At 46.6% G+C, this 12,404-nt stretch overlaps 2 protein-coding genes across 4 annotated transcripts in view; one reads left to right on the top strand and one right to left on the bottom strand.

Annotated features, from left to right (window-relative positions):
- The window catches only part of LRRC38 (leucine rich repeat containing 38), a 258,878-nt gene that overhangs the window by 43,569 nt on the left and 202,905 nt on the right, over nucleotides 1-12,404 (bottom strand). The gene's annotated exons all lie outside the window — the stretch shown is intronic.
- On the top strand, nucleotides 5,115-7,205 carry LOC102575295 (arylacetamide deacetylase-like 4). The gene is made up of 3 exons (XM_019500752.2): nucleotides 5,115-5,313; nucleotides 5,664-5,727; nucleotides 6,219-7,205. Exons 1-3 carry the CDS (start codon nucleotides 5,115-5,117, stop codon nucleotides 6,991-6,993), a joined length of 1,038 nt encoding a protein of 345 aa, XP_019356297.2. The 3' UTR covers nucleotides 6,994-7,205.

Below are 12,404 nucleotides of genomic sequence, written 5' to 3'. Positions count from 1 at the left end.
TAGTTGTCACAGACATTACACATTAGGGCTGGAAGGGACCTTATAAGATCAGGTCCAGCCCCCAAATGTATGCTTTGATGCTGTGAGGACACAAACTGAAGGAACACTTAAGATTGAGATGCACACTGTGATAATCTTCTCAAGTCCTCCAAAAGGGATAATAAATACTCAATGTGGAAACACATAAATATATGTATTGCAGACATTCATTCTAGCACAAAATAAGTGGGATTATATTATAGGACGAAGGCACGTCTACAGGTATAGCTGCATCCTCATCTGTAGGTGTCGGAGCATTTTAAGGAACATGGTTATCCACCTTGGTAGGTTTACCAGCGGGTAAAAAAAAACACAAAGGAAAAATACTCATTGGAGGTGGCAGTCAAAATACCTAGTTGTCTGGCTCCCAAAGCCCAGATTTCTGGATGTACCCTGTATATACACAGAATTGTTCAACTGTTTAATATTCCCCTTCTAGGTGTCACGGAGGTGGACCGGCTAAACAGCCTGGGTTAAACACAAAAGATAGTTTTCATGATTTATTATAATCCAGCTGGCATGTCTTCTAAACTCTCAGGAGCCCACTGGTAGTAACAAGTCTTTTCTCTACTAAGTGGTTTCGTTCTTTCACATCAGTGGTACTCAGTCGTTTGGCCTTGCGGGCCAGATGAGTGATCCGAGTCTGGTTGTGGGGCAGGATTATGCCCCAGGATCTCTTGCCACTCCCACCCACCAAGATCAGGTCCTTGCATTGCCTCTGCCCATTGGGATCAGATCCCGAGGACCCATGTAGCCCCTACCTGGCATAGATTCCTAATCTCCAAGATGACCAAAGGCACAGTTGGGAAATGAGCTCACTAATATCCAGCCTCAAGATTGTGCAACTTGGGAGGACCAGTTTCAAGAAACTACCAACAACTTCTCTGTTTCCTACCTGGGGTTTATCACAGCTTGCACAAAGCTCAGAAGTGTATCCAGGATCTATCGTCTTCTTGGCAGAACTGCTTCGCTACATAGTCCTATAAAATTCACAGACTTTATATAGGCTGAAGGCAGGGCAGGGTTATACATTAGTTCAGGAATGAATAAGGTTTTATAGGCGACTGACAACCTACTTTGCCAGAATGCCACTGCCTATAATTAAGGGTTTAGGACATTGAAGAATTTACATATGCAGATGAGGGGAGGGAGGGAATATCTTTCCTACCAAAACCTGATGGATTACCTTTACCAGGGATCCTCAGGACCAGAAACAACAAATCAGAGATCTGAGACAGTCAAGTCCCTGGATACCTTTGTCTTGAGCCAAGTGAAATGCAGGGCACCCTACTACTGGGATTAACCCTAGCAGCTTTCACTGCTGTCATGCTGGGGGGCCTGAGGATACTTTTTTTCCAGCTCTCCAAGCTACAAATCCCTCCTGGAGTGGATCAGCCTGGAAGGTACCGAATGTTTGCTGCTCTAATGACAACCATATATACTGTGGTGAGTTGACCTGGCCCCTGCGGGTCCTGTGTACTTTCTAAGAGAGGTGGGGAATTAGTTGAACTAGGGTTATCTCTGAAGGGAGTATAAGAGGCTGCTTTTATGCTTCCCAGTGAGCTCTGTCAGACCATGCATGATATTACAAAGTCAAACTTTGCCTGGCTCCCATGTAGGTACATATTGTTGTGGGAATATTGGCAACCCCGGGGCTCAAAAAACCATGAATCAAGCTCCCCAGCCATCATATCACCTTCAAAATCAGTAGGCTAGTGCCATGCAGCGTTAGCAGAGTTGGGTGTGCAAACTTGATTCTCATAATAAACCCAGAGCTTTCAAATAGTAATCCATAGTATTAAAAACATTTCTGATCTGTTGTAGTCTTGGGTTCTTTGCAAAAGAAAATTTCTATTATTTGTGTATAGTCAAAAAGTTTGGAAAAACGAAGACCTGGCATTTTCCAAGGAGCACCTTGGGTCTGAACAGTTTCAGAACTACTGCCTGGGATTTTAAGAAACAGATGGAGTTGGTTTTATTTCCACTCATGGAGCAATGTATTTAGGATGCATTCTGGGCATGGTTTCAAGTTGCTACCTGTAGACAAGAGACCGGGCACTCTAAAAATATTTAAGAGTTGAAATTCTCAGGAAATCCACCTACCGTCATTGCCCGGAGAAGGACTGAGTAGCTTTCCCTTCTCCTGCCTCCTAGTCAGCAAGAATTGCTCTGTGTACCCTGGGAAGTGCAGGGTCCTATCCAGCAATCTCTGGCCAAGGAGAAAGGCTGGAGTCAGTGCCATGGCTCTGCCCTGGTCTATCTATGACCAGTAGAGCTGAGCAGCTGGGTGGAGAAGCATAATAGCACCCTAAAAACGATCCCATAGCAGGCAAGTGCGTTTGTATGTGTTAGAGATTTGCCATGTGTCCTGCTTCTCAGAAGCACATGACCTCATGGGCAGCATCCTGCCTACCATGTGGTTGTATCTGAAGGGACCATCTCTCCTGGAGCATGCACTAGCCATTGGGCACCAGAAGGAGCAATGCATTTTAGGGGTGGGAAAGCATTGGAGATCATTTCCATGCAAAAGAGACCCTGCTTGTGCAGATAGGTTTCCAACAATGGCCACACAACTCTGTACAAACCTAGGTTTGTAAACTCTTTCAGACAGGACAAAAAACATTTTGGATGGAAACACATATATACCTGTATCTCATATGCAAATTCTAGCATGATACCATCACGCTAAGCCTACATGCAAATAACAATATAATAATACATTCATTTGAATAGCTAGGTTTGTGATTCTCCCAAATATATCAGCAACTTGAAAATCCTGTTCTCTCTACTTACTGAAGTACTGGTTTGATTGTGCTGGAAACAATTAGATGCACAACTCAGTAAGTGAGGAATGACAGACAAACAAGCACTGAGTATACTATGGCAACAATATAACTTTGGTATTATTAGATTTCAGTTTGATTTGATAATTGGAAAATACAGTTATCCTAACCAATGTATCCATGCTTACATATAAGAAGGAGTACTAGGAGTAGCTTTTAGCAGAGCCATAATATGTTTTGTCATCCCCAAACAGCCCCAGCTATGTTTGGGTACCTCAACTTGAAGATATATGGAAGTAGATTGATTCAAATGACATTTAACAAAGGCAAACAAAGTTGCTGCATGATCTCATTCACTTCAGTTTGGATTTGGTTCTTATACACTAAGGGTGCTGACAGAAGTGATGTTTTGCCTATGAAAGTGCTCCACAGCCGTGTACTGACAGAAGTGCATGGCTCCAGAGTGCTTTAAACAGTGCCTGATCGTGTGACAAATGAACCCTCATGAGATGAGGGCTCAGATGAAGGGATTTTGAAGTGGAGCAACCTCATTGACTTCTGTTAGTGCATGCTGGGAGAAGTGCTGGGTTGCTCCTGGTGCTGTCTTCAGGATGGAAGGGCGGCGGGGGGGGGGCGCTCCAAGCCACCCTCTCCCACCCCTCCAGCGCAGACTGGGCAAAGCCCAGAACAGACCGCGCTCCCCTGCCTTCTCCCCCTCCCATCCTGAGACACCACCAGACCTGTGCGGGGCAAGGGGAGAGCAGGTCTAGGCAAAGAGGCTACAGACACACAGCTTCTCTCACTGGATAAGCTCTGAAGTAGAGCTCAATCCTTCACTCTCCTGATCCAACAGTGAATGTCTGTTGGGTTGGGAGAGCTGGTTTACCCTCTGACGCTTTCTGTGAAGCACCATGAGTTAGACTAGGGAGCTACATGTCTGTCAGTGCCTTGTGTCTGTGAAAAAGAGCTTCATAATCTTATCTATTTGATTCTCTATAGCCCATACAGCTCCTACTTCAGATCAGATACTAGTCTTGCTAAAAGGCATCTAAGTGCAATTCTACTTCGGCAGGTCCAAGTCCTGAAAAGCTACTAATATATCTACTCTTCAAACACACTGTCCTCTTACTTTTAAGACTGAGTCATAAAAAGGAGAAAAGAGAAGGAGGGCCCACACCCCTTTTGGCATTACATACTTTTCTGGGACTCGAGCAGAGTGGGACTGGAATTGCACTTGTGCACGGAAGTCCACTAAGATGAAAATGGAAGGTTTTGGGGGTAGGGGGTGCTGCCTTGTCTTGCCATGCAAACAGTCTAGCAAATTGCTGAATGTGGTCCATACCATCCACAACATGACTCATTATTCACAGTGCTTCATGGTCTCAGAAAATAAAACCACCTGAGAACTTCAGAAATGCATAACTAAGTCCTGTGCACATGATTTTATTGGTGTTATCAACTAGAAATTCAAACCAGAGGAGGAAAAAACCAATCTGAGTGCAGAACCTGAGAGAGTCAATCAGTGTGGACTGTTTGTGGCAGCTCTTAATGCAACAGCAGAATGACTCTGGATTTCAATAGGGATAGCCAATATCTTTTTTTTTCCTTGTAAGAAGTGACTGTTGGTGCAGGGAGGATTTTTTTACATTGGGAAGATGAATTTCCTTCCCTGTTTAGAGAGACCAGGGAAAGGTGCCTAGTAGACAATTGAATCAAACTTTGATTTTCAGTCTGCTTCTCTTTTGGGTGGACTGGATGGTTCAGATGATTGATACCTGAAAACATGATAGAACTGACCTCCTCCCCTTCAAATCCAGTCCCTCCAGGCATAAAAACAAAAAAACTGCAAACAACTGGCGTTCAAATGCTGTTCAGTATCTTCAGGAAGATGGACTGAGATGAATATCCACAGGAAAAGCCAATTTAAAGCGGTTTTCTTTGTGCATTGCTTAGTATAGGACCAGATATCCTCTGTAGGCTTCATTCTCCCTTCAGGTCCCAGGCTAGAAAAGAGGCCCATGAATAAGGCTGTGTTTGGACCTGGGCAGGCTGAGCTCTACTCAGGGCTCTCTGTCTGGCACCTATTACCCCAAATCATCAGGCTGCTGTCGCTTCTCATTTCAATTGTCTCACTCTCCTGTTTGGAAGGAAACATTCCTTATTTTTGCTTTTGGAGCGTAAGATTTTCAAATGCACACAGTCCATGCAGTTCCCAGGCACTGAGGAGATTGCATCCTTCTTAATCTAATCTGCGGGCTCTCTCATTTTGAACAGGGGAAGGGCTTGGAGAAGATGGGGATCTGCCGTTTTCACACCTATATGCGCTATGTACTCCATAAGAAGAAACACAAAGCAGACCCCGAGCTCTTCATCAAGAACCTGCAGTTTGAGAAGGTGCCAGTGAGGGTTTATGAGCCTCGAGCCCCATCTGCTGGCCTAAGAAAAGGGATCATCTTCTTCCACGGAGGCGGTGGGGTATTTGGAAGTGTTGGTAAGATGCTAGAGGAAAAACCATGTTGTAAATATTTTGGAAAAGCTATCTCCAGATTTTACAAACCTGAAAGGGGGGCACATTTGGCCTCACGTTCAAGAGGGTCTCTGATGGTTGCCCTTTTAAAGGAGACACATGCTGATACTCTGCCAGACAGATCTGCAGAAGAGGCACCTCCTTGAACATCACTGGCTCTTTGAAACAAAAGGTTAGCCTAGAAAAGGTGTAATAAAGAGAACACCGAGTATGAAAGGGCAGTATGTTCATGAATAGTATGGGGTATATATCCCAAAGATAAGATGGACTAGAACTGTCAGTCCTTAGCACCCATAAAAATACTTGTTTTTCAGACACTCACGATAATGTGTGCCGGTACATTGCCAGAGAAAGCGAAGCTGTGGTTGCATCTGTTGAGTAAGTGAACTCTGCTCAGTGCTGTTATATGGAGGTTGCTTGCACTGCTTTGACTAGCCATTACTGAGAAAATGTCACAGTTTTCATTTGGGTCTTGTGCCCATGGTAGTCAGAATAGACTCAGCATAAGACGCTGAATCTAAGCATAATAGGGAAACCTTGTACAATTGAAAAAGAAGGGGAGGAAGGCAGGAAGCAGAGGGAGGAGAGAGACCGTTCATAAAAAATCATGTTACTGAAAATGGTCTGTCCTGATTCAGTGGTAAGCAAAATCTTGTTGGATACTCTGCCAAATACTCTGCTCAGAGCAGTCTGATAAGCAAATGCCCAGTGGCATTTCCAGGCATCACTGCCATCATTTTTAGGAGGGTGCCTGTTTATGAAGTATTAACTGAGAAGTCTTCTTTGGGGGGTAGGAGTGGCACAGAGATAACAATCACATTTCTATCAGGTTTCCCTGCTTTCTAATCACGCTCTCTTTCATACCTTAGGTATCGTTTGGCACCTGAGAATAAGCCCCCAGCGCAGTACGAGGACTGTCTCACAGCTGCCATACACTTCATGAGGAATTCAGAAGACTACGCAGTGGATCCGACACGTATTATCACAGCTGGGGACAGTGCTGGAGCCTACCTTGCTGCTACCGTTACTCAAACACTCTCAAGTAGGCCAGACCTTCCTAAACTCCGTGCTCAGGTTTTGATGTGTCCATTTATCCAAGCCCTTGACTTCAATTTACCATCATATCAACAATACTGTAGGATTCCAATATTGTCCCGAGAAGAAGTTGCTTTCTTTGCTTTGCAGTGGCTGAAAGGGGACACATCATTGTTGAAACCTGCTCTAGAGGGTGCCCATATTCCTCCAGAAATAAGATTGAAGTACAGGAAATGGCTGAGCCCTGACAACATCCCGAAGGAATTTAAGGTTAAGGGCTACAAGCCACATTTTCCTACTGAGTATAGAAAAGATATCTATGAGCAAATTAAACAAGTGTGTGACCCAGTTGCTACCCCACTTATAGCTGAAGACGCCATTGTTTGTCAGCTCCCTGAGACTTTCCTTATGACCTGTGAATATGATGTGCTTAGGGATGACGGGCTCTTGTACAAGAAACGATTGGAGGACTGCGGTGTCCCAGTAACTTGGTACCATGGTGAAAATGCTTTCCATGGAATTATTAACCTGTTTGATAGTGGCATGCTGACATTTCCAGCTGGAAAAAAGGCACTGGACAATATTGTAAGCTTCCTAAGAGGCTTATGAAAACTCTTTATTTCTTTGATTATTAGCATCTCATGGAGCCAAGGGTCTCAGGAGGTCACCTAGTCCCAATGCCCGCTCGATGCAGGATTCTCCACTAGGGCTGTGCGAGGCTTCGGATCCAGAGAAGCTTTGGACACTTTGGGGTCGAAGTGCTGGCCTCGTTTGGCTTCCCGAAGCTTCGGAGCCTCTTCGGAGATCCGACCATAGGGTATAGTGGGGAAACAATAAAATATCTATAACTTTGTTGTGTTTTGTCCAATTTGGATGAAATTTTCAGAGGTGGTAGACTCTGCAGAGAGCATGAAGCCTGCCAAGCTTCAAGAAGATGGGTGCAGGGGCTTGGGGGGAACTGCACCCCATATTTTTGAAAACAAAACTCCTGTCATGTCTATGTGTTACAACACAGGGGGGGTCAAAACTGCCGGGGTGGTAGCTCTTGTTGAGGCCACAAAGCCTGCCAGGTTTCAAGAAGATCGGTGCAGGGGCTTGGGGGGAACTGACCCTCAAGCTGCGGACAAGCAAAACTTGTGCCATGGGTGACACTGCGTGTGCTAAGGCGCAGCGGGGTGACAGCTGCAGGGATGGTGGCCCCTGCTGCGGCCACGACACCTGCCAGCTGTCGAGGAGATTGGTGCAGGGGGGTTCGGGGGCCCTGTCTTGTCGCAGTGAGGACAGGTGTTTCCAGCAGGGATGGGCACTGCGTTGCTGCGTCGGATGTTCTGATGCTCTTCGCCTGTTCCACTTGTCCTCTTCTGCCTGTTGACGAGCTGTTGAGGTCCCTCCCAAAAAGCCTTGTACATATACTCTTGTACATATACTCACCCGCAGAAGCATATACTATTTGTCACTGTTGGAGACAGGATGCTGGGCTAGATGGACCATTGGTCAGACCAAGTATGGCACTTCTTATGTCCATCTTCTGCAGTGCTCCAGCTTAGCTAGTCATTCCCTAATTGCATTTATACAGCTATTTGTTTTACCCTAAATGCAATACTTTACACTTGTCCTTACTGAGTAATACCAAAGTCTCCAGGTCATTTTTAATCCTAATCGTCTCCTCCAAAGTGCGCACTACAACCAGCTTGGGGTCAGCTGTAAGGTTACTAACTGGGCAGTCAGTTCCATCCACCAAGTCATTAATGACACTATTGAAGAAGCACTGGGCACAGGCCGTAAGGTTGGGGATCCCCACTAGATACCTCCTCCCAGTTAGACGTGGAATCATAAATCCTCACCGAGCATGATTATGTAACCAGGTAGTCACCCATTTTATGGTGGCTTTACCTAGATCTCCAACAAGCAGAGGCAAAAGAGAGAAAATATACTTTCAACATCAATGCAGCTAAAGAAGGAACTGAATCCTAGGATCCCAAACAACCTTTCCATCTGAAATATTTTACCTGCTGTTAAGGCTCACGGAGCGCATGCTGTATTAGAGGAGGGATTCTTACAAGTAGTTTTTCTTCAGTTTTGATGCTCGTATTGGAAGACTAGCTGTCTTTGTCCTTTTAAAAAAATCTTGCCCTGTTTCCAGGACTGTGCAACACTGAAAAAGGGCTTCTATAGGAACTATGGAAATTCCCATCCTCATGGCAAAAAAGATGACTAGGGAAGCAACTTCTACAATGCAGACCACATCTAAAAACCTGCACAGCTTCAGAGGGATGCTCCTGAGAGACTAATGCAATAAACCAGCCTTGATAATGAAAACTGCACATAGAAACATACAATATGCCCATCTTATTATCATGATGTACATGCAAGAATATACCAACTATATTCCCTTGCCCTAGTGCCCTCTGCTTGCAGAGGAGAGTTTGTGGGCAAAGGACCTTTAGAGCATGATCAAAAAGTATTTAGGAGGCCACAATGAAGGTGGAATGGACATGCCTATCTACAAAACTGCAAAGCTGAAAAGTCCTGCTCAGCTGCTGCCTAATACAGGAGATGCCTAAACCCCACAAGGGCCTTGCTTTTGGACTGGAAGTTTGCACACTAGCCTGAAGGGTCCTGCTCTGGGCTGGGTGGAGCGGATGGCCACCTACCTCATGTCTAAGCCCACTCACAACCCACAAACAAGATACTTCTCCACCTATGGCTGGTGACAGGCATGCACTCTCAAGGGGGTAGGCTAACACAGTGGTTCCCAAAACTTACATTTTATACTGCAGACCAGCATGGGAGCGAGATGGGGCACACGGAGCTGGCTGCCTCCCTCCTGGGGCTGCCCCACCGCCCAGCTTTAACCCTGCACGTGACTGCCAGCAGCAGAAGCCGCTCGCCCGGGCAGACAGACGGGGGTCTGAGTGGGGGGCTCATGCCACGACCCGGCAGCCAACCTTCTGTAGCTCAGTATTGGGCCGTGGCCCGGTGGTTGGAAACCTCTGGGCTAACACACCAGCAGCATTGGCTTCCTTAAAAGGCAGAGTAGTAACTGGCTGCTGTTTTTATTTAAAACAGGGTTAGAAAAGGAAGCAGCTGTGCTGAGTACCTTTTCACCTGACCGACATCGCAGTATAGGGTGGCCCCTGGTCCTGTTTTATACCAGACTGTCCTGTTTCTAAACCCCTTGTCCCCTGTCCATTTCTAAATGAGGAACGGGCTGCAAAAAGTCGTGGTTTCCAGTTCATTGGTGGAACTACACGTCAATCGCTTGTCCTCGCGATTCTATTGGCTGTGCCTAGAGGCAGGGCAGTGCACAACCAGGAGGAGCAGGGTTCTGAGCCAGGGAGGGAGGGACATAGGCTGTTTTGTGGTGGCCCCACCCCTTGCTGATGATTGGCCAAGGGGCCTGGTGTCCCCACCCTTTGCTGCTGACTGGCTGAGGTGATCCCACCCCTCACCACTGATTGGCTGAAGGGGCCAGGGGTTCCTCCCCCCTCACCAAGGGGATGTCCTATATTCTTGGGATGCATCAGTGGCCACTCTATTGGGGTGAGAGCATGAGAGTATTTGGGCTGATAACTAGCCTAGTATATGTAGGCTACAGCAGGAAACCACAGTCTTTTCTTCAGCAGACAGGGTAAATTCTAAACAGGATTCATTTCTCTAAAAATGCCATAGATTAAACTGTGCATCCCTTGCACAGATCAATGAGAGCGCCTTATTTAACATTAATTAATAAGATTATAGGGATACATTCTATATAGGGAGGAAAAAGCCACAGGCACTTTAGTGCAAGCCTGGCGGTGGCGTACAGAGTCCACTCAGGTCAAACAGCCCCCAGCATCTGGATAATTTGGAAAAAATATTGAGTAAAAATATTCATCCAGCTCTAACTCAACCAGGAATCCATGACTGCCCACTTCCCTGAATGCCCACCGTCTGTCTGGGCCTGGCAGGAAGCCCCCTGTTTTAGTGGTGTGCTTAGAGAGCCAGCCAACAGCCGGGAGTGGGAAAAGGATGTAGATCAATGCAGAACTGGGCCCTAAACACAATGCTGGCAAATGTCACACAGAGGAAGAACAACCAATATTTGGACCTGATTCCAGAAGCATTTGCCAAACACAAGGGACTTCATATACTGCCATGATTTGCAGAATATATGCAAGATCTGTTCAAGAATTCAGTTTGCTCCTCTGTCTTTGCATCTGATGGCAAACAGTTCCAACAAACATCTTGACTTCTGGCTGAAGCGGGCAGGGAGCAATACAGGACTATCAATGCCAAGCACTTGAAAAGCCAGGAGATGTTGCATAAACAGATGATGGGTTTTTTTACCTGTGATACCTGGCACCTGTGCCCTTTGAATTCGCAAACGGGCCATGTGCTGAAGCTTCTTTCTGCGATCAAGGAGCTAAGAAAAACTCATTATTTTTTAACACAGAAGCTGAGAGTGGGGTAATCACATGGTTTGTAGTCATGCACCTTTGAAAGAAGCCAGCCAATGAAGCACCTGCAATAAAATCATGAGGTGAGAATGCTAAGTCATAGGGTTAAAGCTACAGCTGTATTAGTATTACTGCAAATTGTGACAAGGTTCAAAATAACTGGAACAGCTAGAGCTCCCTTAGTTATTACTTCAGTTCCTGACATGTTGAAATGCTGTTCTCAGCTCAGCCTTGGCAAGGAAATTGCCACATTTATTTTTTCAGGAAAGGGAGCCTGTTGTTCAGCTCTGCCTTCCTAAAAGCCCCATTGGGCTGCAAGCAAAAAAACCCTAAACAACCCCCAAAAAAGCCAACCCCCCTCCAGGGTCTACTATCATCCCCAGGCACTGCTGCATGGATTATGCAGTATTCAGGGGTGGATCCTGGGGGTGCAGTGGTGAGGATAACCCCTTCCTGCCACTGTGCCTGGCTGCTCCAGGTGCAGGGGAAGACCCAGAACCACTCCTGCCCCACCCCACTCACGGGTGCTGGCTGCAGCTGTCAGGAGGGTAGGCAGGGGTGGTGGGGGTGGGTATGGAGCCCCTAAGTGCACAGAGCTGGCCCCGAGCCAGCACATTGGGGTTGGGGGGTACTATGTGGTACAGGGCCTCTTTCCCCCAACCTCTGCCCCTGCTCCTGGTTCTGGTGGACAGCCGCAGCAAGGAGCCTCGGGAACTCACACAGCCCTGTGCTGGAACCGCTGAGCAGACTCGCTGCCGGCAGTGACTGCACTGCTATGTGGTTCACCTGAAATACCTGCTGCTGCCTCGAGCTCCCCCCTGGTGTTGGCGTTACAGAGCCACAGGAAGTGGGAGCAGATTTGCTGCTCCTAGCTCCCATGTCCCTGCATGCATAGACACTTGCCCGAGATCATTTACACATGAATAGTTTACTCTCAGGTAAACTGATATCGGATCAAATGCATGTGTAGACGCACCCAGTAGTATCCTCTGATTCAAAAGCAGCCTCTGCAGGCTTAATAAAGGAAGTAAAGAAAAAACAGCTGTCTGCTCAGTTCAGCAGCCTCTCATTGGCAAAGAAAAGGACTGAGATGAGTGTCCCCATGAAGAAACAAAACCAGCTGTTTTCTTTCTGCACTGCTTAGTATAAGACTGAATATCCCCTGAAGACTTGGTTCTCCTTTTAGTCTTCAGTATAGAAAAGAGGATTAGGGATGAGGCGGTGTTGGAGGTGCTTGCATACAAATTTTCATCCTGTGGAACTCCACAGTTTTTAGGGCTCTCAATTTGCCACCTATTAAACACAATCATCTTGTCATAGTAAGGATGCGATTATTATTTTAGTTGTATCACACTGGTTCCTGGAACATGACATTCCTTTTCTTTGCTCACGGGCGGATTAATGCCTGGGCCAGCTCAGCACAGACAAAACCAGCGTGCGTGATGCGGCGGGCCATGACTGCTGGGTACCAGGTGGGGGGTGACTGTGCCAAAGCCCTGGGAGTGGCCAGAGCCACCAGTGGCAGGGAGTGGAGCCAGACATGTGCATAGCTGGGAATTGCTGATGACGGGGTGGCCCCAG

Source organism: Alligator mississippiensis, chromosome 13, assembly GCF_030867095.1.
Source record: "Alligator mississippiensis isolate rAllMis1 chromosome 13, rAllMis1, whole genome shotgun sequence".
NCBI classification, from domain to species: Eukaryota; Metazoa; Chordata; order Crocodylia; family Alligatoridae; genus Alligator; species Alligator mississippiensis.
Note: the sequence above shows the minus strand (reverse complement) of the source record. Positions and strands in the feature narration are given on the sequence as shown.

Bases quoted from the DNA above. Each gene is read 5' to 3' on its own strand.
- LOC102575295 (XM_019500752.2), top strand. From the start codon at position 5,115: ATGGGGATCTGCCGTTTTCACACCTATATGCGCTATGTACTCCATAAG. The intron at 5,314-5,663 runs GTAAGATGCTAG...CTTGTTTTTCAG, and splicing joins TGGGGTATTTGGAAGTGTTG to ACACTCACGATAATGTGTGC. The intron at 5,728-6,218 runs GTAAGTGAACTC...TTCATACCTTAG, and splicing joins GCTGTGGTTGCATCTGTTGA to GTATCGTTTGGCACCTGAGA.